The following is a 27,886-nucleotide window of genomic DNA, read 5'->3' as shown; positions in this document are numbered from 1 at the left end:
CAAAACAAGCAAAAAAAAAAGTATATTTAAAATATAGTTAGGAGGGATTACAAGATTACAAAAAAGGAGGAGTCCAAATGTCTGGTTATATTTTAATATGATTATACAGGGAGAGGTCAACCAAAAATGATATAATGAGAACAAAAAAGTAACAAAATTTCAATAAAAACAGACAGAAAAGCACTGTTTTTAAACATTTTACTGTATATCAGTCTGTAGCAAATAGTCATTACTTACCCTGAAAAAGGGAGGAAGAAAGCTTTGAATGGTGGGCTGACCACTGAATAACTTGGCTGGAGAGCAAAGGGGCTGTTAACGGTGAATTCTCTCTAAGCTCCAAGAGTGGTATCCTCAAGACGAGGCTGCTAAGTTTGATAAACGCCTACAAGATATTCAGTCACTTCTTTTGGGTGCATAGAGACATAGTGAGGGCTCAATCTCCTAGCAATCTTCTGTTAGGTGTAAGTCTTTGCCAATGCATTGTTTTAGTCCAAAAGAAGTTCAGCAACCACAAGACCGTAACGACCTTGTAGGTTTATGCCATCGGAGGTGCAAGAGAGCAAAAGACCACTCAAAGTGCTGTGAATGGGGGAGGGGGGTCATACATACTGAGGGTTTGTGTGCAACTGTATGAACAGGAAGGCAGTCTGTGTTTTTTAGAGCATGGTTCTGGCCGTGCTAACTACTCATCCAGTAATTACAATCATTATCTTCTCATATGAAATGACCTTTTGCTTAGAACACATCACTTTAATTGATTTTACCCCCACAAAAAAGATTCAATGCCAATAACTGAGTGCCATTTGAATGCCACGTGGTAAGGATGAGAAAAGAAATGTAAAAATCAAAGCCCCAGATTAAAAAAAAAGTTTTTTCTTTTACAGAATGGCTCTTAAGCTTTGTCTTAACTTTTGTTCCACAGACAGAGGTCCCTTTGGGGCTTTGGATAACTTAGAATTGGGTTAAAATCCTCTTTACAATTTTTTACTATGAGATCAGGGGGGCAAAGAGGCAAAGGGGGGTCTCGAATCTTCTGCTGGTGTGAAGTGAACACACATACAAAAACGCACCAATTAAACCTGCACCCACAAATGTTAACTCTCATGCTTATGTGTGCATGCATAATCGCTCTCACACGCACACATACAAGGGACAGGAGTCACTGGCAAGCAATCACAGTTGCACTTAAACTCACTCCAGAATAGAGATCCAGATGTCTTTTGAGGAAGGTCATAGTATATGTCCTGGGAGTTATATATATATATAAAAAAAAGCAATACACCTACAACATTTGACCACCTCACCGTTGATATGTGACCTGTAAATCCTCTGTCAGATGTAATGAAGTTGTGCAGTAGCTAGCCTGACAGATGGAAATTGGGGGCGCTGTCCTTGTTAGAATTTAAATTAAAGAATAAAAAGTTTTTTCCTAATGTCGAGAAACATAAAGTGGAATCTTCACTCTAAAGCTTTTAACGGGCACTACTTGAGCTAAGATTCACCTCTTCAATGAGAATAAACTCTACGACTAGCATAAAAAATTCCAACATTGAGAATAGCCTTTTTTGTGTTCTTTGTCAGCTGGTCAGTCAGTTTTTTCTTGGTGGATTTTCAGCCTTTGTCCAACAGATCAAATCTGAAGAATATAGCAAGAAAGAGGGAAAATACATACAGATGAGTTGCTATATCCCCCTATGCACCATCCTCCCCCAACAACACCCTACCCATGTCCATGGAGACATTGTACAAGTAACGTCAGTGACAAACTGACAGATCCCAGGAGACAGTCCAATAAGTCTGGCTGGTCAGGGTGTCTGTCTGGGGGCACAATATGCTCCAAGCTCAAGATGGAGGTGGATTTCCTGGGAAACTCTGCCAGCTCCTAGCATGGCTAATGACCATGCTGGGCAATGACTCGTTTTCCAAGCCTCTGGGTAGGAATCAGGGTTTTGGATGAGGACTTAAACTTTCAGACAGTCCATCATCACCTCACTTTGTCATCACGTTGTCCAGTCAGGTCTCACTTTTCATTTTTTTTTTTATTTTATTTGCCCGTTATGATTTTGCTTTATTGTGAGATTCTTGGATTGTTATTAAAGATACTCCATTAGTGACCATCAACTGTCCATGTTACTGCAGTTCTCTGAAAAAACAAAACAAAAAACAAACACATCTGGTTAAAATTAGGAATAATTGCAGCAGTAACAATCATTCTAAAACTGCAGATTAATGTTACACAATAAATACAGAATAACATTTGCATTAGTTTGCAAGGACAGGCAGTTTGTCAGTTACCTGGAACAATTGACTATACACCTCTAAATTAGGTAGATGATGAAATTAGAAGTACTGAGCTTTACCATAAAAAAACAATTTTAGCAATTACCGTTGACCCCGTCTGTCTCTTGTGAGTCGAGGAAGGGTGCAGGACCCCAGACGCGCACTGTGCCATCATCTGATGCAGAAGCCATGAGTCCTGGGATGGCCGGGTTCCAGCTCACACAGTTAACAGTGCGTGTGTGGCCTGTAAGCTCAGCAATGGGCAGTTCACCACGTCGGTGCCAGATGTACACTTTGTGGTCTGTAATGGGAAGTGGGATGAGATTTGCCTCAGTGGACTTAATACTTCATTAAATCAGTACAGGTTGAAGTAGTAATTTAACTAAAATAAAGTATTATGGTGCCATTTTCTCCATAAATCAGTGACTGAACAATGAGTCCCAATATCAGTTTTAGTACATCATCATCTATGAACAGCAGACTTATTCATTATTGTCTTTTACCTTCACTCCCGCTTGCGATGAAATCTTCATTGTGTCCTCCAAAGCAGGAGTGGATGGTGTAGAAGCCCTGGGTCACACCTTGGTACTTCCTCACCAGCACCCGGTCCTGAAGGTCCCAAAGGTGCACTCCCTACAATTGTAATTAAAACAGCGACAATTACATTTAGAAGCTAATTTCGCTATTTGTAAAGTTTAAAAAGCTCACCTGAGTTGCTACATTTAACAAAGCTAATCTTCCATTCTTTGAAACAGTAAAGGACATGATAGGATGGTCCTCCTGAACTCTGTGAAGGACATGTCAACAAGACAAAGACAGTCATCAAAATGATATATAGATAACAAGATTTTGGTCTCGTATACATTTAGTATTTAGGTTGACTTACATGTTTCTGTCTGTAAGGTCCTCAAAATTGTATCCCCGGATTCGTTGGTGGGTGTCTGAGGCCAGCACTGTTCTGCCATCACTCAAGCACCACAGGCACTGTACTCTTACACCTTCCCAGGAGTCCAACAGGTTACCCTCCAGGTCCTGACAACAATGACAGTAGACAATCTTATCAGCTATTCTTAACATTAAAATGTACAAAACTGTTTTGTAAACATTGTTAAGATACATTGTCACTTTATTAAGATAATATTTTCTCGTTCCCCAAAACATTAATATGCAAGAGAGAAATCATCCATGGACTTACACACTGATAAAACTGCCCCCTCTGTCCTCCAGTGACAAAGCGCTTGCCATCAGGGTTCCAGGCAACACTGGTCAGGCTGTCTTCATGGGACTGGGACATTTTGGTGCGCAGCTCCCCCGTCTGGCCAACAGGAGGGTTGACAGAGAAAAAAAAACATGTTATGTTAAACTGTAGGAGGGGCGAACAAAGAAATGGGAGAGAAGGAGAGGTCATTGAGTACAAACAGAATACAGAGTGTTATAGAAGACACATTTCTCTTTTACACTTGTTTACTCAATTTGAATTACACAAAATGATCTTTACAGTAGTATGTAAGTATAAATCTTACCTGAACATTCCAGAGCCAAAGCTCAGAGCAGTCGTCAGGTCCACAGGCAATCAAGTATGTGTCATCGGGACTCCAGGCCAAGTAGGAGACCCCGTAGGCGTGACCCTCCAGGGTTCGCAGCAGCTTCAACTGGTGATTCTCCTAAACAAAAACAAAATTAGGATCACTGTGATATGCATTTACACACATTAAGTCTGTAGCCATTATTTGCTGTGTTAGTCTGATCACAAGTGTTAAAACACAAATTAAACTGTAAACTGGTGCTGGCACAAAGTAATACAACTAAGTAAGTGTCCAGCCTGCTCAAAGATTAACAACTGAGACAAATAGGTTTTGAGGCAACATCAAATTTATATTCTCCATAAAAGTAGAAAAGATCTGATGTAAGCTGTCACTGAGCTTTTTTTCGTGGAAACAAGGTTAAAAATAAGAAAGGTGTGTAATTATTTTTGCATTTTTAAACTTACCGGATCCACTTGCCAAATAATGACAGTAGTGTCTTTGGAACCAGTGGCTAGCTTGGTGCCATCATTTGAAAATTTGCAAAACCACACCTCGTTACAGTGCTCTGTCAGGATCTGTTGAGTGTAACAGGGGAACTGCTTCCTGTGAAAATTTAATAGACAAAAACAAGCATTACAGACAACACGCTGAATTTGTTAATTTAAGATCAGGGGATCACACAAATTAGATGCTGCAGTATGTAGAGCTTTGAGGTGGGGCAACATGGTAGCTGGGTAGTACCAACCTGCTACACACATGATCAAGAAGCAAAGACACTGAGTCCAGGTTGTTGTCCAGCTTGGTGTTATGATAGAGGCAGCGGTCCCTCTGCAGCTCCGCTGCTTGCCGCAGCAGGGTCTGCAGCCGCCGTGGAGGCAGCATCACAGACGGTGGCAGGTATGCTACGAGGACAGACAAAAAGCGGACATATTGGCCTGGCATATGGTTTACGGGTGTAGTCATGCAGTATGTGTTGACTTGATGCACACAGCTCCTCACTCTGTAATTTGTCCAGCAATCGGCAGCGGGATGCGGTGCCCTTGCCCTCCCACTCTGCTTTGGCCCTTAAATCCTCAGCATGGCTACACATTAGGTACCTGCGCAGAGATGCACAAACACAAAACACATTTCTTTCTAAGTCAAGGCACGGCGCAAAAGAGATTAGAGACATCCCGGTGATCAACAAGGACAAAATTAAGCCTCTAGTTGAGTATCGCACTATAGGCTGTAGAACACAGAATGAGAAAAGTAGGTGAGTCCTATGTAGGTACTGTTTGAGTAACATGACGACATTTCCAAGGAAGAATTTGCATACAGCTGTCTGATAAGCAAAAGACAATAGATCCCTAAAATGATGTTTGTTTAGGGATAAATTTTAACTGATAAGGTAACAAATAACAAAACATTGTTTTCGTCTATCATACTAAGAACACAGAGAAGATAATGTGCATTCCATAGAAGGAGTCACTTCTTCTTAGAATGTCAAAAAAACCTACTGAAAATGTAATGTGTAGATAAAACAAGATCATAACAAAAGGTCATAAAGACATATTAATATGGGGAAAAAAATCTTCTTTTATGCAGCATGGGACCAAAGCAAAGGGCGCTGATCTGAAAGGACCTCTGATTATTGACAAAGGGTGCACTTTGCCTTGACGTGTCTGTGTGGCAACACAATGGTAACGCTCCCTTTTCAAGATGAATGTGTCAATCAAAAAACATTTCTCTTTCATACAATGAAATTTGTTTTATGATACCAATATAAGCTCTGGAACATTCAAAAAGAACTGAATGTTAGCAAAATCTAAACGCCCTGACCTGACTTCTGGGAAAAAGCCGGTAGCAGCTACCAGTAGAATTATTAGAGACTACAGAGTTATCTAGGCGCTCCATTGGCAGACACAGTAGCGGTATGTAGGCGAGTGCTCATGTAGATGGAGTCAACTGCTATGAGACATATGCAATATTAAACTTGTAACAGTACCCGCTGAGAACGTGGATGCGATCTGTGTTGTACTTGAGAGGTGTCAGCTCTCCTCGGAGCACCTGCAAAGCCTCCAGGACTTTGCCATCTTCCAGATACTCCAAGTATTTCTGCTGGAGCAGAAGGAACTTCATACGCTGCATGAGGGAAGAGTACAAAACCGAAAAAAAAAAAGATTTATTTCAAATAAATCATATTGGGGAAAAATTATAGGGTTTATCCAAGTAATCCTAATGAAAGATTTACCATAGGCTGAAGTCAAACCTCTAAAAAGCTAGCTAGTGATGAGACTATATGATATCAATGTAAAAATGTATTTATAGATGCCCAAGACATATCTGTCTTATCTCAGATATGGAGTGGGAGCTGCAGCCCTGACAACTGGTATAAGCAGAGTTAAATCCACTACACAAGTGCAGAAAACATCCACCCCCATATAATCTACAAATAAAAAGCACACAGCAAACACGCAAAATCTCCTGGAGACTAAACTACCCTGTGATACACGTAAACTAACTACAAAGAGAGCAGTGAAAGTCTTGTTGACAAGTGCAACACTAACCTGCTACTACTCGAGATCTAAAATGGACCCCCACACTAAAAATGCAGGTGAAAATCAACTACATCCACTCTCATTAAACCAAGGTGGTAATGGAAGATAAGACGGCGATGAGACCGGGAGAATTTTTGAAGCACTCCTTGTCTACTAATAATACTCCATAACCTGTCTATTAGAACATTTTGACTTCAGTCATCCAAAACTTGGCTTGTACTGAAGGACCTGAATACACAAATACATATATAGAATTTGTGCTTTGCTGTGCTCATAAGTCCGCAATAACATTTAAACTAAGATTATTAAAAGCATGAAAAACACAACTACTTAAATGAGAACTGATTTGGACTAAAACAAAATGCTATAAATAAACATAATAAAAACATTTGCTACTATTCAACAATTCATTTCATTTTTGGATATTCTTCGATTATTTCCTTAAATGTTTTATAGGATTTTTTTAGAATGTGGAAAATATCAAAAACACCAAATTGCTTTTGTTGCTTCAACAGAAGCAAAAATGGCTCCAATGTACTTTTGAAGGTATCATCCAGAAGTATTTCAAACTGCGGCCCTGCAATATAACAGTGCGGTTCTAGAAACTACAACTGTGCCTCCTAACTGACCAAACGTCATTCAGTCCAAAGGGAGCTTACCACAATAGCATTGGGCGAATGCATCAGTGCTCTCAGCTCATTGAGATCATTCTCAGCCTGCATGAAAACAAAGGCATGGTGATGGACAGGAGAGACAGAGATAGAAATGGTTAGCGCAGCAGTTTTCATGAATACACAGCAAAATAAACTAATAATACAAATACAGAGCAATGCAGACATCGGAGCCCAGGTATGATCATTAATTCCCCATCTAGAAAAGTGCTTTTCATTATGTAACCATGGTAACCCAAGACTAACCTTGTCCCACTCCCCCTCCATGACATGGTTGCGGAACTTTGTAGCTGAGGGGTGTTCCAGTCTGCAGCCTGACTCCTGCATCAGCAGGTCTACTGTCTGACTGCAGAGACAGACAGAGAGAGAGAGGCAGACAAAGTTAGGCAGACGTGGACACAAGACAGATGAACTAACAGCAATGAGACCCGGACGTCAGTAGGGGGAAAAAAAAACTTATGAATCACATCCAAGGCAGACATTTATGAGTATTATTTCTAAGTAAATAAAGGAACATTTGAGAAACAGAAACAGAAGAGTAGATACTCTGCGCCAATAATTATTTGTGGACCACAGATTTTTCACAAATGTGTGTCGAGCTTCCACCGCAGCTGACATCATCCACCTCTCATCCCTGTCAACCATAAACCACAAGCATGTGTCCAAGAACCACCCCTGTGCTAAAAAAAAAGCTAAATGGCCAAAAAACGACGAGCTGATATGTTTGTGTGTGTGTGTGGGAGAGACAGAGAAAGTGGGTTGGGAATGGGGGGCTGACACCTTCAGCATGATGACATCATTCTCAGGTATCAATGGAGTGGCGCAGCAGCTCTGTCTTGAGCTTCTTATGCAGCTAAGTGCCCAACTGATTTACTCCTCGTTTCCTCAGTCATGCCACGTACAGTTTTTATGAGCGCATCAGTGTTCAGTTGTCCTTAATCTGCCTTAGGATGAAAACAACACTTTCTCAGCTGGATACCACAGATCAGCAGATGTCTAGCTAACCAACAGTGGCTGCCACAGCCACTTGGAAGAAGAGGCCTAGACATACATGTCTCGAAATCCCACTATGCTATAATTAGATTCCAACGGCGTTTCCATCTAAAACAGCTGGCAGAAAGCGCATTTCACTGACGCCGTGAAACCAGAAGGTTCTGTCCATGTCAGGAGGAAGAGTCGCCCACAGTAATGAGCGATTTTTAAATAAAATGATGTTATTACAGTGTGACCGACCTATTAATGTTCCACCCACACTGTGCTGCAAAGAGCCGAAGCAGGCCAAGCTGGAAAACGAAGCAAACCAACGACCAGCAAGGCAAAAGGAGACATTGTTAACAATCCGCACTTTAACGTTTCCTCCGCATTTTATGCGCAATGGCCCTTGAAACGCGCAGCGCACAGCGCAAACAAAAAGAAATGCCGCATGTGTGCCTGGATCAAGTTTCCACCTTTCCCGTGACATTGATTCAACGTTAGAACAAACCACAACAAGGCAGCGGATTTTTGATTTCTGAACGTTAATAACGTTGGCCGCTGTGTCACCAAACTGTGCGTATAACGTCAACTAACACATTACGGCGGCGATGACATTTAAAAAGCATTTCTTCGGACGGTGGACTCGTGAAGCAGCCAGATGACACACGCGGATTTCTGTTCTTGTGCGGCTTTAATGTCAGGACACAACACTTCAGCGCAGGCTAGCGCTGCTAGCCATCAAGCTAACTGTTATTGTGCAAGATGGACCCCTTCTTTTTACCAACTGCCGAGCTCGCAGGCTAACTACCCCATCCCCCCATGTTTGTGTCTGACAAGCGCACTAATAGCGCTCCTGCCAGCTGCTATTTAGCAGTTTCACACAAAACCCCACAGCAAAGATTACGCTTCAAATGTTCAACGCTAACGTCGGGTGTTTTTCCGAGCTTTCCCCTCGACTGACACACAAAAGAAACTTACTTTAGCCCTAGTCCGTGGAGATGTTGCCCTATTAATCGTATGACATCTTCCTCCGCCTGTGTTAGTCGTTTTTTCTTTTTAAGAGAGCCGACATCGGAGCCCGAAGCCGTAGATGCAGCCGAAGTTCCCGATCCAGGACCGGCTGAAGACCCATTACTGGTACCAGCACTATTCCCGTTGTCTGTGTTGGAGAGAAGCCCATTGGAGTGGGCTCCACCGGCCGAGGATGACTCCCCGTTCTGTGCACTGTTTAGGCAGGAAAGCTCCGAGGATTCTTGTCCTTGTCCTGCCCCGTTTGCCTGCATACTGCTGCTAAGATTATTGACAACGCTCCGGTTAAAGTGAATAGCTGAAGTGGCTTGAGAGTGTGTAGCAAGTCCTAGGACAACTCCAGAGAGGCCTGTTACAACGGCTGAAGCCCCGGGCACTCCTGCTCCCTCCGCCGCCGAGGCTCGGTGCTTCTTCCGCGGGGGCGGCGACGCTCCGCCGGTGTCCGAGTCGGAGGAGGAGGAAGCGGAGGCCAGAGTTTCCTCACCGAGAGCGGCCGTGGTTAGAAGCCGGCGGAGCTCCGGGTGGGAAATGAAGGTTAAGCTTCCAGGTTTGAGGCCTCTTGGTCGGGCTCAGAGCGGACTGTAACTGAAGAGCTCTGTCAGTTAGCCCGTTTTTGTTGTTGTTTCTCCTTAAACAGCTGCAGCTCTAATGGAGTCCTGACGCCCTGACGTAACCGGAAATTCCTACACTAGCAGGCTTCCGGGTAGCATTATAGCCCAGGGTGGCGCATGAGAACCTAGTTAGCATAATAATTAACCCACTACAATAACACGCCACATTAAAATTCATTTGAAGGTTTCCAGCTTTTAGCATATCCGGAATTTTTAAATTAGCATATTGATGAACCAGTGCAAAGAGGGGTCCACTCACATTTTGGTAAATCACTGAGCTTAATGTATTTTATTTTCAGAAAGTCTATAAGTTAAAGGTTATGTAAACAAACAAACAAAGAAACTAACTAAACATCAAAAAGTTACTGTTGTTTTACTATGAAAGAAACATCCATTGTCACATTTTTACAAGGAATAAACTAAAAATTATCTACAGACCTGCAATATTTTTTTTAAATTAATCTGTATATATTGAAAAAAATCCTAAAGTTGTTTGGGAACCACAATAGGTGCCCATTTATTACAACTTTTAAGGATTTGTTTCTTTCACAGTTCTAAATATTAAATAGCATGTATGACAAAGAAAAAAACATAATAATTATAATAATATTTAGTTTCTGGTTAGTGTACTATTAGTTTTACCTGTAGTGGTTTTTCAGGTCAAATATAATATTTATATATATTTATTAACCTCTAAACTAAATGAAAGAATGGTTTAACCGTTCACCTCTTAGCATTGCAACCTATTAGTCACGTATAATTTTGACCAGCAGACGGACCTTATATTTATGACTGCATGGCAAAAGGAATCTCAAAAATCAGGCACACATGTTTTATTAACACATAATATAAATACACTGTGATTGGCCTACATTATTTTACAAAACCTGACCTTCAGGCACAACAACTTTTCCAACATGTGACTGAACACGCTTGTAGTTTTTGAAGCACTCTATGAATCAAGTGCAAAGTGATACAATCTGTAATGCTGAAGCTTTGTGTGATATTCGGCTATATTCCAGAATTCTATAAAGTAATACATGACTTTTTAAAAGTATTTGTGATTAAATGGTAATTGACTGTTGTAATGCTCACAAAAACCCATTTTTGTTGTGTTTGTTGACTTTCCTATGCTTTACGTTGCTACAGAGCATAATAAAAAGGTCTACTGTACACATGAGAGAAATGGAGCAGAATGGACATTCTGCCTGGGGGTATCTGTGAGGTAATGACATTTCTGAGTGAAAATATTCATGAGGGGTCTTGAACTTGGTGCGGCAGAGTAGTGGTCACTGGGCCACCGTTGGAACTGGGTTTGTCTTTGCCTTTCATGAAAAACGTTAGCAGCTCCCCTTTCCCTTTGACGTAGATGGGCCCTCTACGAACAAAGCGGAAGCCATACTCTTTCAAGATGTGGTAGCAGTCCTCCACCACCTGAGGGCAGAAATTAGAACATGGAAATGAGTAGATTAGAAAAAGCACAGATTTTAAATGTGTGATTAACTAGATTTATAGAGGATGTACCTGGATGTTTCCCATCACTCCAGTGGATTCCATTCTGCTGGCCACGTTGACTGTATTGCCCCAGATATCATAGTGAGGTTTGCGGGCTCCAATCACTCCAGCGAGAACTCCCCCTTTATTCAGACCTTAGGAGGGCAACATAAAAACATAAATATACACACAATACCCAAGCAAATAACCCACAACGATGAAGATACATACTGACCAATTCGAAGCATGAAGTTATTAAAGGATTGTTTGTTGAGGTTGTTGAGGGTGACTTTCATGGCCAAGGCGAAGTCAGCCAGGTCAGCAAGGTGCTGCCAGCGCTCAATCAGTGACTGGTCTTCAGGCTGGAGAATTTCATTTTCATCAACTTTAACAATACTAGCTGAGATAAACTCTAAATTGTTGTACACAAGGCAGATGCTGTTCAACTATCCCACCTTTCGATTGTTGTATCCGTTAGTGTTGCTCTCTGGAGCGAGGCCTGAAGCAGCCATGTAGGTGCTGCCTATTGTCTTGATCTTAGTGATGCAGCGAAACTCATCTCGGTCCAGCAGCTGGTAGAGAGAACGGACAATCAGTCGCTTAGGGGAGGAACAGGCATTTAAAACCTAAACATATAAAACATACACTGTCAAAGTCAGAGATGATCTCATTGAGAATGCGCAGACACTCAAGGCCGCCGTTGTTGATGCTCTCTTCAGTGTAGAAATCAGAGAAGTTGGGGATGGAAGCGAACATCACACCTATTTCTTCATACGACTGGCTGTAGAGCTCCTACAAATGACAACATAGCACTTTAGGCCATCCTGACTTCATACTGCACATCTGCCAATGCCTCAATCATTCATCAAATGAACCACAAGGTGGTGCTGATATACAATAAACTGTGTAGCAAGGAGACGGCGCCTGCAAACGTCAGGTACCTCGTCTCTCTTCTTGGAGCCCAGAAAGTGTTTGGCCACATGTTCAGGCAGCATGTTGGTGACAAGAGCTTCATTCCAGCGTCTCATCTCGAACACCTTCTCCTTCTGGTCGTGCACCCCGATCTTCCACAGGAACAGTTTCCTGGACTGACGCTCCAGCTGCTCGCGCACAGGCCGGCATAAGAACACAAACATACATGTGCACACCCGAGGCTGCTGAGAAGGCGACTTACTTGTCGGGCAAAGAAGTAGAAGCCAATCATCATGACGATGATCATGATGGTCATGAGGTGCTTCGAGGGAACTTTAAAGTCTCTACAGTCACAAACAGACAAAAAGCACATAACAGCAGCCTGTGTTGTGTTTTACATACACTGATCTTACATTGTAAGTTATCAGTTTATTTATGTACTGTTTTAAATTCCATACATATAACTAGTGTGAATATTGGCTCATTCATTTCATACCTGTAGGAGGCAAACTGTATATAGTCATACAGGTCATAGATGTCTCTCCAGCTGTAAATGTTGACAGCTCCAGTTGCTGTTACCACCAGAACCATCAGGCCCAGTTTGATCAGGTGGCTGACTTGCACCAACATGGCGGTTGCGATGAGCGACATCACAGCCATGTAGCTGTAGTGCTTCGGGTTCTCTGTACAGCTCCGGCCGCCCACCGACTCCACGATGGGGCCAGAGGTGCCGTTGAGGACCCGTAGAGTCGGTGGAACACAGCTCAGCTGCAACATCAGAGGGGAGAGGGATGAGCGAACGCCTGTCACTAAGGCAGAGGAACGGCTGTTCACTGTGGCGTCCTTTATTCCTATCAGGCCTCACAGGCAGCGGTGTGTGTAACATGCCGCTCCTGTGGGGCTGTGACAAATAAGCCAGTAGGTAGAGAGACAGACGACTAATGGAGCCCTGTGGGAACCTACAGGCAGACAGGATAGTTTGATGAGGACAAAGTGGAAGTTCACCCATACACGATGGCAACATGTTATTTTATGAATGAACGGTTTCCCAAATTAACCTCTGCTGCCGTTGCTTCATTCCAGATGGTAAACCATAAAAAACATACAGTACATATGCAAACAGTGGAGTATAATTCATTCCTTGGAGTCATACCATGTCAGCGATCACAGCCATTGTAAGAACAAAAATGGCTGCCATTGCCCAAGTGTTTCTTGCCCATCGGGTGCGATCGAGCCACGCTGAGAAAGACACCAGCCTCTTGGAGAATATCTGTGTCCAGCAAAAAGGTATTATCAGCAACATCGTTGTAGGGTGCACTTATAAAATCACTACTGGTAATGCTCAGGAAAAAAGAACATTACATAAAATTACATAAAATCTATACAGTTTCCTTCTAAGTGTTGTCATCATCACACGCTCTCTCACCCTGGGGAAGAAGGCAGCCAGGGAGCAGAGTGTGAGGATCAGCAGCAATACTTCTCCTATGGCAAGAGTCACATAGATCACAGACAAGCTGGAACAAGAACACAGCTGTTTAGTCCCATTGTAACCAATCAAAGAATCCAATTGAAATATTGATATTACTGCGATTCTGGCACTGAGTGTGCATTACAGCGACATAAACTCACACTGGGTCTATGAACACCTGCATGGCTGTGATGAAAAAGAGCACGATCATACAGCAGCCGAAGGCCGCTCCGCTCCGCTTCTCCTTCTCCGAGGAGTAATGCTCCTCCAGCTTCCCATCCACAAAGCGCAGAGACAGGGGGTTGATCCGATTGTCCTTCATTCTGCAAGCAACGCGGAGACGCGACGGGTAAAAGCGCTTCACAGGCGAATTAATCCGTAAAAATGACGAGTGCCTTACATTTGTTGAGTTTCTCTCTCCAGCAGCTCCTGCTGTAATCGGGTGTTGATCACTTGTTCCTCGACTTTTTTATTACTCTAAGTTAATTGAAGAGAAGAAAAAATACAAATTATAAGTGTAAGCGAACTTTATCTCAATTAGGGTCTGACAATGAAAGAAGAGGATGATACCTGCTGCTTAGGTTCAGTAGGGGTGGAGTGGGGTGAAGCTGTGCCACCATTGGTTTCTGTAGTGTTGATCAACTGGTTTGAATGGTTCTTAAACAATGCGCCTGGTGATTGCTGGGAGAGAAGCATGAAAACACATGAAAAATCAAACCAAACACCATTTTGCAACCGCGCCGAGAGTCACTCACGCTTCCGCTGTGCCCGTTTGCCACCTTTTCCTTGGGCACCAGAACCAGGTACGTCTCAATGCCTTTCTCCAGCAGATACTCGCACCTCTCGCCCCCGTTGCCCTGCTCCAGCTGAAACTCCCCACACAGACTGTCCTTGGTTGTTTGGGAAATGTGCACTCTCCTGTCGCGTGACGACAACAAGCTGTTAATACAGAAACCACCAACTACCAAGAACGATGACGGTCACGAACACCTCCGTCGTACCCCGGAATCCCCCCGGACTCCATTTTATTGGCTACGGTCACGTCCGTGGACCAGACGTCGAACTGCCACCTCTTCTGTCCCAGAACTCCACCCAGCACGGTGCCCGTGTGCACGCCCACACGCATGTCCACGCCGGTCTTAGTCTTCTCCCGCACGTAGCTGAGCGGGAGGGGAAACGAAAAGTGAGACTAATTAAGTTGTGTTTGTTCCTTCGTTTGTAATTGCTCCTGAACTCACGAGATGGCTTCCACCATAGCCAGGCCCATCATTATGGAGCAGACGGCATGGTCCTCCCTGAAGTCAGGAAGCCCACAGATACAGTAGTAACAGTCTCCGAGGATCTTTATCCTCAGCTGGTGGTGTTGCTGTGAAATGACATTAGCTAAATAATCATATTTGACAGGAGGATATAATGCCCCTGAATCATATTCGAGCGTAATTCAGAAGTACTCACTGCTGCCAGTTTATCGAAGCGGGCAAAGAGTTCGTTGAGCAGCTTGACGAGCTCCTGGGCGCTACAGGCCGAGGACAGCTGGGTGAAGCCCACGATGTCTGCGAACAGGATGCTGCAGTGGAAGAGCGGACGTGGCCGTCAACGCGACACCCAAAAAACCCAATAAAACGGCTGCGTTTGTGGAGCTCACCTGACGTTTTCGTGGCGGTACATGTACATCGTGTTGAACTGCTGCTGCTGCTGCTGCTGCTGCTGCTGGACCTCCTTCTGGGTGGCCTGGTTCTTCATGCCCTGCAGCATCTCGTCAGCTATGTGCTTGGGCAGGATGGACAGCAGCAATTCCTCCTGCGTGGGAAGTGTCAGTTTGGCTCTGTTCCCGAGAATAATTTGGTAATTTTGGCATCGTTGAGTCCTCAAGAGATCCCGTCAATGGGTTGGACGGGTTCTGGTTGGCTTCTCCTGTCTGTCTTCCAGTGAAACCCCACTGATTATGCACCATGGGAGCTCTACATCACATACTGTCATCTTTTCCACCCCCTGAGCTAATCTCACAGGTCTGAGCTCTTCATGCCATGAACCGTCACAGTCGTGATCATGGAAAGAACAGTGGGAAGAAGCAGAAGAAGAAATAGCCGCGGTATCTCCCCAAAGCGTCATTTTAGCCTCAGCTCAGCTCTGAGCTGACCACACGGTGTCAGGTCCCTGTCGCTGTCTCTGCTGGTGATTAGTCCCAGGCTGATTAGGCAGCACTGCTCTACTCGCGCGTTGTGTGTTGGCCCACAATTAAAAACCTGTTTCGTCTCATTGGGCGGAGTGTGACTGCGCGCAGGTAAGTAAGTGTTGACCCACTCACCTGCTGGGTGCTCTGCTCCTCCAGGGTGAGCTTGACCTCCAGCGACTGACGGGCTTCTAAAAAGGCTGTCCTGTACTTCCTGTCGGCCATGAAGTAGGACATGACCCCCACTATGGCTGCACACAGGTACAGCGTGATGTTGGCCAGGAGCTGAGGAGAGGAAGACGGCACAAGTGATGACAATTCCAATCGAACTGTCTCACCCAGATGAGACGTGTGTTGGATTGTACCTGTCGTGCCAGCATGGGCCCCTGCAGGGTGTCACCAAACCTCTGAGCCACAATCACCCCCAGAACTAGGGTGTGAACCCCACAAGACAGGGCCGTGAGCAGCAGGATGGGCAGCAGGTTCAGGGGCAGGGTCAGAAAAATGGAGAAGGTGAAGAAGGCCTGCCAGCCCACGGAGTCACTGGCGTGGGGGAAACGTTCCTGGTTCAGAGCCATGTAACACAAAACATGGACGGTGATCATCAGCCACACGGCGTACGCGAACGCCCTGTGCGTCAACAGCGACGCGGGGAGCTTCTCCAACCAGAGCAGCGCGCAGAGGAGCGCGTCCGCGGCCAGCCCCGCGGCGGCCACCGCCACCATGGCCAGCTTGCCCTCCGCGTACACCACCGCGCACATGACCACGACGAAGCTGTTGAAGAGCGCGGCGAACGTCACCAGCACCGACAGGTTCTCGTGCCGCTGGCGGCGGAAGTAGTTCTGGTAGAGCCTCTCCAGCGACTCGGGCGTAAAGGTGAGGCGCGCCGCGCGCGGCAGGACGCGGCAGCGGCTCGGCCGCAGCGCGGTCGCGTCGCGCGTCCGACACGCGCCGCGCCCCGCATCGCCGGGACCCTGCGCCGGATACTCCACGGAGTACTCCACGGACTGCTCCGTGTCCGTGGCGTGGTCCCGGCTCACAGACATGGCGGCGTATCACAGGCAGTCATCTACGCGTTAGCTGTCCACGCGCACGGACTGCGAAAATCCATGGAAACGTTGAAATGGGTCCCATCAGAGATACTCTGAGAGATAATTACACAATTAAGCACTTTACAATATAATTCTAATTAAGAAAACCCAGATTAAAATAGATCAAAGTACAACTTTAACAACGGTATGAGCATCCACCAGAACCTCCTTTACCTTTTTACTTTATTGTGATGTTCATTTGCGTCCGTTGTTTCGCTGGGGGTTCATCCTGCAGCGTCTCGCAGGAAAAGTCCCGTTTTCCTGCCATGTTACAACAACTGGAGCAAATCCACTTGAAAGGAACACAGCTTGATGTACGACTGAGTGGCACAATATTATGTAGAAATGAATTGCTCTAACGCGGATGACACAACCTATCCTAAGATGCTCCCTTGTCTTCTGTTATTATTCTCCTCCCGCGTCCCCTCCCATTCTCTAAACACCGAGACCTCTGTTACTGTTGCTAAGATGAAACCTTAGTAACTGCAGCATGTAATTGTGTCTTGGGAAATGTGATGTGAGGGAAAGGACTCATCAAAGCTACGCAATAAAACTAATTTATGTTTATCTTATTTATTATATCCTCAAGTGCTGGTGTCATCATTTCATAGAATAAATATGTTTCCACTAATAAAGTTTCCATTTGATCTCTTTAACACTCGCAACCCCAATAAAACACACTTATGACACATAAACAGTAAATGATTTTCTTTTCAGTAGGTCAGCAAAAGGCCACACACACACACACACACACACTTATTTAGAGTTTATGTTCACACACATTAGCAGCAGAGACACTGTTGTGACCCTCAGTCACTGTGTGAGTTTGCTGGTGATTTTCCAACACCACCCAGAATACTTCCTAAAGCCAACATTGTAGCCACCACAACTCCCACAGTCCCCAGTCTCCCCAGAGCTGCGGTCCCCAGCGCCGCGGCCCCAAGCGCCCCGGCTCCAATAGGCGCCGCTGCTGCTGTCACCGTCTCCATGCCGATCCCTTTAATTAGCTCGGGCCCAGTGAGGAGGCCCCTTCGTAGATTCACCTGCGTGTGGAACGGGCTCTTCGGCGCACCCAGAACGAACGCCCCGGCTCCAACCAGAGCGATGGTGATGAGCTCTGATGTCGTCGGCAGAGCGGCCGTCAGCGGCGCACAGGCGACGGCCAGCACCGCGCCAAAGGCAACAGAGCCAGAAACAAGCCAAGCAGACAGTCTCGCCTGGAACGCTTGCTTCGCGGAAACACTTGCCGCTCCGAGTGACACCCCGGAAGCGGCGGCTGCTCCCAATGCCCCCCCCACGCTGCTGCGGGGCCCCAGAAAAGAGCTCGACTGCAAAATAGCCCTCAGAGCCAGCGATGACACCACAGCAGCTCCCACGGAGACCTTTCCGGCCGCCTCTGGGCCGAGTCCGACCATGGCTACTGTTCCCAGGCCAGCTCCCAGCAGCGCCGCGGACAGATGCGCCACCCACAGGACCGAGTGCAGCATCGAAACCACCTCGGCTTCTGTCCCTTGTCCCGCCTCACCTGCTACTACACCTACAGAAAACCCCAATATGCCCACGCAAACAGAGTAGAAGAATATCCTCTCTAGCAGTCTGCAGCCTGGGTCAGACTGTGGCCTTCGTTTCATCCGCTTTGTCAAAGCCTTTCGTAACATGTAAAGGAAACATATGGTCAGTACCATGAGTAAAAGTCCAATTATTACACCCATCCGTCCATATATGACACTGACATAGATAGTGGTGAAGATGATTAGAAGAGCGACAGTCATGTCGTTTATGTTAGAGTATGAGTAGACTGTAAGGACCACAGCCCCCTGTGCTGCAATATAGATCCACGGTGGGAGGATTCCCGTTAACGCCCCAGTGGTGACGGCGCCCAGCACGACGGAGGCCCCCGTCACGGACTCCTCCACCCACGGAGACCTCGCCCCAGCTCTGGCCATCACCTTCATGGCCCCGGAGGCAAGCAGGAAGCCGTCGCCCAAGGAGAACAGCACCGAGGTGAACAGGAGGCACGCGGCCACGACCCCGACGCCGGTGGAACCGGCCCGACGAGTGGCCAGAGCGGCGGCGCTCAGCAGGGCGCCGTCGTCAGTCAGCGCGGGATGGACCGCGAACGAGGCAGCTTCTCCGAAGGCGAAACCCGCGGCTGTGCTCTTCAGGACGGCCGCCACCACGCCAGAAACGCCTGGGAGGGGACAAACATCAGGAATTGATTATTAAGGAGTATATTTCTATTCACAAACTATAAGTAGTCCAATTATTATCATTTATTATGATGCCTTTGATGTAAAGCTGTCCTTTGTGTCATTATATTATCCATTTTCAGTGGAGCCTTCATTCATGCACATGCTGTGGCCTGCTCCTGTCACTTTAACAGCAAGATGAAACCACTTTAATGGCTCCACGCTGAAATGTAAAACCAGGAAGTCTGTCCTAACTAAAGAGCAACAAACACTTCGACAGGCCACCTCACCAGCACCGAGAGCTAAAAGGACCCATCCCTGACTGGTTCTGCTTCTGGTTCTGGTTCTGACGCGGGCTGCTTTGTTTCAGGTAGCAACAGGTAAAAGGTCACAGCGGGTCTAAGTTGTGGCTACAGCTTTCAGACTGACTTTTAAACATCACCTCTGTCCATCACAGAAAAACAGCCTCATGTATTATAACATTTGTGTCATATTTTGTGTTATATGACCAGTCTGCTCGTGCTCTGGCCTCTTTGTTGTGTATTTCTGACGTGATCTTACCCTGTCGGACCGTTCCTGCCATGTCTCCTGGAGCACCGGCCTCGTAGTAACCGCCGCTTCCTGGTGACGTCAGGAAATGGGCGGAACCAACAGAGGACGAAATGACTCTCAGCATTAACCAACTCTGCAAGTTGCTCACATGTCACAGATTCACCAGAACAACATTTTACAAGCTGTGCATTTCATGTGCATCTTTACTGAAGATGGTTGAACTAAATTAACCTCAATGCAACTGTCAAATTTTTAATAAATAAATATTTTCTAGCCTTATTGCGCCCTCTGCTGGACGTTTTCATGTTTTGAATCCCTTCAGATTCCATTTTATGCGTCATGGACACTTTTTCCACCCTAACATATTATAGGCATAAAAACAAAACAGCATTTCTCTAAGGAAAATAACAAGGCCTAGCTTTGAGCTGGAGAGCAGTGGTTTCAGGAAGTACACTGCACCGATCACAGTTTCAGTTCTATTTCTAAGAGCTGTGGATACATGTGTTTAAAAGTTGAGGCTTTAACCTTAAAGTTTCACTTCCCAATAAATAAATCTCTCAGTCTGTGGTTAAATTTCTTTTTCTGTATTTCATCTTTCGTTTGAACCGTTTATAGCACACGTTCGATCATTTTAAAGCAGAAAGCAATTTTAATAAAAAAAAAAAAGAACACAAATGTTTTACATCAGCCCTGAGCTGGAAAAAAAACAGGGTCCATTGTGACACATTGCAAATAAACCTTTAAAATCTTTAATAAATGTTGATTTATGTGTGACAAATGAAAACACCACCTCTCACCAATTATGTCTAGGAATCTTTTAAAGTACAAGCTTAACAGGACGCGGAGCGGGTATTTCCCCTTAAGGGTTTTCAAACGCTTTCCGGCCTCACAGTCAGCTGACACACAGGTCACGTGACCGCCACTTCCTTGTTTACAGGACCGGCCATAGTTCATTCCTCTGCCGATCGGAGAGGAATGAATTTCTAAGACCGATCACGGAGTGAGGACGGTCGGAGTTGCGGATCCCTGAACGCATCATCATCATCATCCGCTGGCTGCATTTCTCTTGGAGCGGCATTTCACGGACACAGAAGCTCAGTAAGTACCGTGATCTCCTCACAGAACGGACCAGACAAACCAGGAACACACCAGCACTAGAAACCCATTCATAATAGATTGGATCGTTCTTTGATTAAAAGGCCCACGTTTTCAGTGTTTACACTATCATAAAGTCAGATCAGACGTTATCGTGGGTTATTGTTTGTGGGCATTTCCACATGTGCTGTATCTCAGATTAGAGGAAGCATGTGAGGAAATATTTATGTTCAGTCATGAGACCAGGATGAATGAAGGGAGACAGGTTCCATCACCTGACACATTGTTAACTTCACAGTCACACCCAGTCAGGTGAGGCTCGGGAGGTTTTCTTTGTGAGAAGTTAACGGCACTTTGTCTTCCCCGTCAGAAATGCACGCTGCGTTGCCTGTGCTTGTGCCGGCTCTGTTCGCGGCCACCCTGGCCCTCGACAATGGGCTGATGAGGACGCCTCCGATGGGCTGGCTGGCGTGGGAGCGGTACCGCTGTGACATTGACTGTGATAATGACCCCAAGAACTGCATCAGGCAAGCATGAAGTTACCTAAATATACATTTTCCATTATTCAGCAGATAATATCAGTGGGATTTGTGATCTGGTCCTTGAACGCCACAGTCACATAATTGCATTTAATAACCTTTACCTGCCTTTTATTATTTTTAACAGTGAGAACCTGTTCAGGGACATGGCAGACAGACTTTCGGAGGACGGCTGGAGGGAACTCGGTTATGTTTACGTGAACATCGACGACTGCTGGTCATCGAAGCAGAGAGACAAGCAGGGGCGGCTCCAGGCCGACCCAAAAAGGTCCGCTATGAACTCCCGCAGACACCCAACGCAACGCTTATCTGTGAACTTTAACCCTGCGCATCCATAAAATAGTTATAAAAGTCGCACATATGTGAATATGCAGCATCAGCACGAGCGTAACAACAACAACAAGCTCACTAGAATGTGGAGCTGAAGCGGTGACTGACCTTTTAACCCTTTAGGTTCCCAAGAGGTATCAAGGACCTGGCGCGCTACATGCACGACAGGGGTCTCAAGCTTGGGATCTACGGGGACATGGGCACGTACACGTGTGGCGGCTACCCGGGGACCCCGCTGGACAAGATCCAGATAGATGCTCAGACCTTCGCAGAGTGGGAGGTGGACATGTTCAAGTATGACGGCTGTTACTCCAACGCCACGGAGCAGGAGCAGGGTAGGTGGAGGACAAGTCGAAGTCAGACGACACGCTGCAATTAAACAGAGTGTAGACATGCTTGTTTTAAAAGCTCCCGACCACAGAAACTGAAAAGCAAATTAAAATGTGAGCGAACCGCGGCTACAATCAATGTGTGAAGTGAGGCTCAGATTTAGAAAATGCTAATTCGGTGCATGTTGTCGCTGACTTGGTGCCGTGGGGCTCTCGCCGCTCTCTGGACAGGCTACCCTCTCATGTCCAAGGCTCTGAACGCCACAGGCCGTCCCATTGGCTACTCCTGCAGCTGGCCCGCCTACCAGGGTGGCCTGCCCCCCAAGGTATGATTGATTATTGTTTATCATCTCGACGCCTGACGGTTTTACGCTTTCGTGCCGCTAACGCCGCACGCAAAATCTGCCTTGACAATTATGTTCTATTTGGCTTTAATTGGACTTTTTCATCGCGTGATCTGCTTCTTTTTTTTTTTAGGTAAATTACACTCAGTTGGGTGAGATCTGCAACTTGTGGCGTAACTATGACGACATCCAGGATTCTTGGAACAGCGTGCTCAACATTATAGACTGGTTCTTTGGCAACCAGGACGCTCTGGCCTCTGCAGCCGGACCTGGACGATGGAACGACCCTGACATGGTCTGTTTAACATATGAACCCACACACTATTCACATTTACACTTCTGGTGACTAAAGGATGCGTGACATCGCATCCTCCCTCCCTCCTCCTGACCCGTGCAGCTCGTCATTGGCGACTTTGGGCTCAGCATGGAGCAGTCTCGCACTCAGATGGCTCTGTGGGCCATCATGGCTGCTCCTCTCTTCATGTCCAACGACCTGCGCACCATCAGCAGCGGCGCCCGCAACATCCTACAGAACAAAATGATCATCAGCATCAACCAAGACCCCATGGGCATTCAGGGGAGGCGCATACTGAAGGTGACGAGGCCGTGCGGCTTCTAAAATGCTAAAGCGGAACGTAAAGGATCCTCTTCTTATATTATATTCTATCACAATAAATGACTTTCCCCCAGGAGAAGAGTGGCATTGACGTGTACTGGCGCCCCCTGTCTAAGAATGCGAGTGCGCTGGTGTTCTTCAGTCGTCGTGACGACATGCCGTACCGCTACAGAACCTCCCTCTCCAAGCTCAACTACACCACTGGCAGCTACAAGGTACTCAGCGTCTGTCAAACTCCTTTTAACAGCCAGTTTGACTGTCAAACCTATATCAATAATAATAGTAATAGTAGATCTCTCTTAAGATTTATTGTCTTTATTGACGATTTCCTTTTGTTTCCGCCCCTCAGATTTTCGACGTCTTCACCAACAAGGCGGCGGCGTTGAAAGACTCCACAGAGTTCGTGGTGCCGGTGAATCCCTCGGGTGTGGTCATGTGGTACGTGTCGGCGCCTGCCGCACCGAGCCGCCGCCACTACAAACGTGCCAGGTTCCAGGGATCGGCCGACGACGGCGAAAACGGCGACCCGCTAGTCGTCCTATAACATTTTAACTCAACCAGGGAACACTCAGGGAATTATGAATTGAAATATAAAGATGATCCTTTTCTACCGCATCAATATTGATCAAACAGGGCCTATACTCAGAAACAGGAGGGCTCTGTTCCTAATTGAAGCTGATAAAGGCTTTTTTTATTGAATGTTTACATCAACATTTGTGCCTTGTTTAAATCTGCCGAGATCCAGGCTTTGCACTCTTAGAAATCATTCTGTACTTCTTTTAAACTGTAAATAAATGTTTCCAAGTCAAGCACTTTTCATTTTTTAAGGAATCTTTTTAAGGACTCATGGAACATGTCCTCTGGTACATTGGTTGGATTCTGTGCTGGGACTCCTGAGAAACAAATGCATTATTTACTGGAGTGACCTTAAAGGCCCTTTTATCGGAGCTCAGAGCTGCTGAAGGTTCCTGTTGAGTCTACGTTGCAGTTACACAAGTGTTGTGTAGCTCTGTGCATGGCATTCGTAGGACACGCAATGTTTAGAACGAGGCCTGGGTTCAGCTTTTAATAACATGTTCCTGTCGCTGGTTTGGTGCTAGTGAGTGGATATTCTATACGCTAAGAGGGCGTAAGGCACAGACAGAACCAGTAGAGGTCAGCGCTGCTCTTCTGTCTGCACACAGACGGGAGCGACTTCTTCTTCTTCCATCCACTGCCAAGGAAGGCACCTGCTGATCAAGGACAGTCTGCCCATTTGGCTCAGCGCTTTATCTGCCTGTTATAATTTACTCTCCTCTGACATCATCTCCCGTTTCACTCCATTTAGAAGTCCATAAACTTTGTCCTTCACTTCTCCCTTCTCTTATTCATCAGGTAATAATTCCGCCTTCTCATCTTCGCGCCTTCATTCATGCCTCTTCCTTATCGCCTTCTCCTTCGGCTAAAGCTTGTGCGTGGTATCACCCACGACCTTGGTCTCAAAACCTTGTGTTTGCCCACGCTCTCAAGATACTGAAGTGGTCACATGAGTGAGCGCTGGCCTGCAAGCTGCTGCATGTGCATCCAGTATGAAATGAATGAACTGGCTATAGATGCACTCTATCTCATATGGATCATTTCAGGCAAGATCACCTGTGTGTGTGTGTGTGTGTGTGTGTGTGTGTAGGTGGGAAAGGTGATCTCTGCCCTCCATTCTTTCTCTTTCAGTTGTCTCAGATATCTGGCTGGCTCAACACGCCACATCTTTCACTGTCAAGGTCCCTGTCGTTCTGGAACACAATGTGGGAGCGAAGCGAAGGAGGAACGATAGAGAACAAGACAGAACAGTACAGCAACAAGGATTTGGGCGATGGAGAGGGGAGGAGGAGGAGGAGGAGGAGGAGGAGGGGGGATGATCAGAAGTCTATTAGATGGTGCAAATGAGCAGATAGGGGGGGGGTAAGGGATGAGAGAGGAAAGGCATGAGCGAGGGAGGGAGAGGGTGAGACGAGGAGCGAGCGAGAGCGTTCCTGCCGATGCTCACGTAGGCCCGCAGCTGCAGAGAAGCAGTTAGCGCTCTTCTCTTTGTCCCACCCCACCAACTCCTACACCCCTCATTCAGTTGATCCCTCCTCCCACACACTCCCACACACACACACGCACACGCGCACACGCACACACACACACACACACACACACACACACACACACACACACACACACACACACACACACACACACACACACACACACACACGCTGTCATGCTGCAAGTCACACTCTCCGCCTCGCGCCTCCAAAATCCGAACCAGATGAAAAGGGGATCGAGGTCCCATGGCTGCGCTGGGCAGGACACAGGCTCTGCATATAGGTCAGTGTATATGCGTGGCCTCAAAGGAGCCCGCCCGGTCCAAAGCCCAAAGGGTTCGCCGCAGAAAAGAAAAAGTAATTGAGCTGTGTGCCTCCTTTGTGTCTGCCGGCCGGAGGGGGGGGGGGGGGGGGGTGCAAAAATAAACGCAGGTTTGCGGATAAAACGCTGCCTGTGAACACAATTTCGTGCTTGAACAGACGCACACAAACACAGACACTGTGCTCTCGGGCTCGTCCTGATGACATCATGGCGAGTGGCTGAGTCGTGACATCACCACCCGGGGGTCCCATCCAGCGCACTGGCTCCTGAGCACTGTCACTATCTGCACTATATTGACCTGATCCTGTTGGAGAATCTGCAGAGTGTTGTTCCTTTAACTGAGACATACATGCTAATGCTAATAAGGTATTTAAGGTAAGTACATACAGTATATACATATATACATAAGTACGGTTGATTTCAGTTTACGCCTACGTGTTTATCCAGTGGCATTTTTCTTATAATGATTAAATTTAGCTACTGGCTCGTTTATGTGCTGTGGGAAATCCAATTACTCTGAAGGTGGTGCATTAAAATAGATTCTGAGGCAACGGTGAATGGAGGAGAAATTGGCTTATGTTCTCTGATGCTCGCTCGCTCGCCTCCCTCACTCACTCTGGTTTATTTCCATTCTATTTCTGTATTTTCGTGGCACGTAGATGTTTGGTTTAAGAGCAATTCTATGTGTTAATATTTAATATGTTTTACAGAAAAGACAAAGTGTCTTATTTGAACCATCCATTAATCCATTATCCTAATTGTTTTTCCATTCTTCCCACTTTAATTGCACCTCACTGTTTATAAGCCGGCCTGTGCTTGTGTTAAGGGCGAGTTTCCTGCAGCAGCTGAGACCGATCGTGAGTTCAGACACAGGTTTTATTTTAGGCAAACATTAAAAGTCGGAGGTGTTACTTAAGAGTGAGCTCAGTACCTCTCTGAGTAAAGCTCTGACGTCTTTCCTCTCCTACTTGTACTTGTTCATGCATTAGCCAGATATGAGACACCTCCTCCTCCGGCTGCAGTGTTTTACAGTCCACTCTCCTCCTCTGCTGGACTCCGTGACCCACGAAGCGCAGAAGACTGTGCTTCAGTGCAGACTCATCCACACGCTGCTTTAATCCAAACGTACTGAGGCATTAAATGAATTTGGCTTTTGACTTCAGATGCTCGGTGGAGGTTGTTCAGTACATTTCTGTTTTATAGGCCGTGGCAGCGGACGGTGTCCTGCTGGCTGTATGGAGCCGCTGTTGTTTCAGCTGGACGGAGGACGCTGAAGCATGTTAGCAAGACGTGTGCAGTGGGTGAATTGTGGTCAAATCCAATATTTAAAATGGTTTACATAAACAGCTGCAATGGGATTTAGTTATTTCATCATATACGTCTCATTGATGAGTTGAACTCATGGTGTCGGCACGTTTTTTTTTAAATCCGCTTCAGCAGTTTAACCTTCCCAATTTTACAATCTGTAGCTATTAAACTTTATAGAAAATACTGCCTGTGGTCATGATTTTTATGAATGAATGTCTGGGTTTGTCCACCAGTGGCTGCTGTTGACTCAGGGAAACAGACATGCCTGGTAGCAGTTTCCACGACGCAAATGTGTGTACGAGCAACAGTGCACGTTGCACTCTGTGGAACCTTGCCAGGTCAGCTGCCTCCTTACTGGCAGCCTGGTCAAAGTCAGGCTGCAGCCAATGTTACTCTCTGTCTCTCTCTGTCTCTCCTTTTCTCCCATGCACATGCACGCGCGCGCGCTCACACACACACACACACACACACACACACACACACACACACACACACACACACACACACACACACACACACACACACACACACTGATCTCATGCTTTCCTTTTAAATCTGTATATTCCCTTCCATACTTGGCATGAGCACAATCACACCACTGAATTTCTCATTTACTCCCACGTCTCTGCATGTTGGAGACAAATCCTCCACGGAGCAGACTCCACACAGCAGCGTGACCACATTTCCCATCTGTACCGTCAGACAGTGAGAGGCAGGTTCGTGAGGCAGTGTGTGTGGCCACCCCTTCCCTCACTGTACTTTGCTGTACTGTCTGGAGTTTTTCTGGGCGGTAGAACAATCTCCATCTCCTTTGGCTGCGTGGAGCAACAGCAGCAGCAGCAGGAGTTGGCCCCAATCCGTTTCAGGGGAAAGTGGTTGGAAAGGACGGCAGCCGAGCAGGTGGACGTCTCTGACGAGTGTGCATATGTGCGAGCATGTGATGAGGGTCCCTCTATTAGCGCCTTGTCACATTTCCAGCTGATATTTGATATGCGTTCACACAGAAACAATTTGTTAGGTAACATGATGCCGTTGGAGCCGCTGCTGATAATGCATCTATTTCTGTGTAAAGCCCCAACGAAACTCAGCGTGATGCTGTAGAAACATGACGGACGACATTAGTCTGCAAAGCTAAACAAATAAAAGCCTGTGTGGATGCAGAGAGTAAAAATAGAGACGTGACCAGTCAACAATGCTTGTCATAACCTTTGAGCGCCCGACTCTCCGCGTGCAGGGTTTTCTGGGCTATATCTGTTTCTATCTGTCAGCAGACGGAGTTTGCCTTGCTTTCAGAGCTGGATTCCAGTGCTTACCAGCCTTTATGATGGCGCTCTCCTTCAGCTGGTCACTGTGTCTGTCGCCAAGTCTGGCTTTAAACTGCCTGTCTGTCAATCTGTCACTCACATGTACAGTAGCACTGCGATTAACT

The 27,886-nt window shown here is 46.2% G+C and overlaps 3 protein-coding genes across 3 annotated transcripts; 1 reads left to right on the top strand and 2 right to left on the bottom strand.

Annotated features, from left to right (window-relative positions):
- Positions 1–78: 78 nt before the first annotated feature.
- Positions 79–9,688, bottom strand: wdr26b (WD repeat domain 26b). The gene is made up of 14 exons (XM_029142160.3): positions 8,968–9,688; positions 7,261–7,360; positions 7,003–7,059; positions 5,791–5,927; positions 4,806–4,903; positions 4,552–4,708; positions 4,271–4,409; positions 3,804–3,944; positions 3,476–3,595; positions 3,167–3,312; positions 2,989–3,067; positions 2,784–2,913; positions 2,387–2,581; positions 79–2,143 (listed from the first exon to the last, which is right to left on the bottom strand). Exons 1-14 carry the CDS (start codon positions 9,270–9,272, stop codon positions 2,118–2,120), a joined length of 1,830 nt encoding a protein of 609 aa, XP_028997993.1. The 5' UTR covers positions 9,273–9,688; the 3' UTR covers positions 79–2,117.
- A 759-nt stretch (positions 9,689–10,447) lies between these two features.
- On the bottom strand, positions 10,448–20,294 carry LOC114850163 (adenylate cyclase type 3-like). Its single transcript, XM_055506072.1, has 23 exons — positions 19,518–20,294; positions 18,501–18,958; positions 16,942–18,413; positions 16,042–16,820; positions 15,812–15,961; positions 15,149–15,303; positions 14,959–15,070; positions 14,742–14,869; positions 14,505–14,663; positions 14,259–14,421; positions 14,074–14,184; positions 13,904–13,980; positions 13,665–13,826; positions 13,462–13,549; positions 13,189–13,305; positions 12,532–12,803; positions 12,298–12,379; positions 12,065–12,223; positions 11,769–11,915; positions 11,579–11,695; positions 11,359–11,485; positions 11,154–11,278; positions 10,448–11,063 (listed from the first exon to the last, which is right to left on the bottom strand). The coding sequence occupies exons 4-23, from the start codon at positions 16,720–16,722 to the stop codon at positions 10,881–10,883; spliced, it is 3,315 nt and encodes a 1,104-aa protein (XP_055362047.1). The 5' UTR covers positions 16,723–16,820; positions 16,942–18,413; positions 18,501–18,958; positions 19,518–20,294; the 3' UTR covers positions 10,448–10,880.
- Positions 20,295–20,451: 157 nt separating this feature from the next.
- On the top strand, positions 20,452–23,570 carry naga (N-acetylgalactosaminidase, alpha). The gene is made up of 9 exons (XM_029142163.3): positions 20,452–20,606; positions 20,974–21,130; positions 21,270–21,410; positions 21,596–21,807; positions 22,033–22,127; positions 22,279–22,440; positions 22,543–22,740; positions 22,836–22,976; positions 23,111–23,570. The coding sequence occupies exons 2-9, from the start codon at positions 20,976–20,978 to the stop codon at positions 23,303–23,305; spliced, it is 1,299 nt and encodes a 432-aa protein (XP_028997996.1). The 5' UTR covers positions 20,452–20,606; positions 20,974–20,975; the 3' UTR covers positions 23,306–23,570.
- Positions 23,571–27,886: the final 4,316 nt, after the last annotated feature.

Source organism: Betta splendens, chromosome 24 (genome assembly GCF_900634795.4).
Source record: "Betta splendens chromosome 24, fBetSpl5.4, whole genome shotgun sequence".
In the NCBI taxonomy this organism is placed as follows: domain Eukaryota; kingdom Metazoa; phylum Chordata; class Actinopteri; order Anabantiformes; family Osphronemidae; genus Betta; species Betta splendens.
Note: the sequence above shows the minus strand (reverse complement) of the source record. Positions and strands in the feature narration are given on the sequence as shown.

Bases quoted from the DNA above. Each gene is read 5' to 3' on its own strand.
- wdr26b (XM_029142160.3), bottom strand. From the start codon at position 9,272: ATGCAGGCAAACGGGGCAGGACAAGGACAAGAATCCTCGGAGCTTTCC. The intron at 3,596-3,803 runs GTAAGATTTATA...CCTGTTGGCCAG, and splicing joins TTTGGCTCTGGAATGTTCAG to ACGGGGGAGCTGCGCACCAA. The intron at 3,313-3,475 runs GTAAGTCCATGG...CATTGTTGTCAG, and splicing joins GGGGGCAGTTTTATCAGTGT to GACCTGGAGGGTAACCTGTT.
- LOC114850163 (XM_055506072.1), bottom strand. From the start codon at position 16,722: ATGTCTGTGAGCCGGGACCACGCCACGGACACGGAGCAGTCCGTGGAG. The intron at 13,981-14,073 runs GTATCATCCTCT...CAATTAACTTAG, and splicing joins CTACTGAACCTAAGCAGCAG to AGTAATAAAAAAGTCGAGGA. The intron at 13,550-13,664 runs GTGAGTTTATGT...TTCTTGTTCCAG, and splicing joins CAGGTGTTCATAGACCCAGT to CTTGTCTGTGATCTATGTGA.
- naga (XM_029142163.3), top strand. From the start codon at position 20,976: ATGCACGCTGCGTTGCCTGTGCTTGTGCCGGCTCTGTTCGCGGCCACC. The intron at 21,411-21,595 runs GTCCGCTATGAA...TTAACCCTTTAG, and splicing joins CTCCAGGCCGACCCAAAAAG to GTTCCCAAGAGGTATCAAGG. The intron at 22,977-23,110 runs GTACTCAGCGTC...TCCGCCCCTCAG, and splicing joins ACACCACTGGCAGCTACAAG to ATTTTCGACGTCTTCACCAA.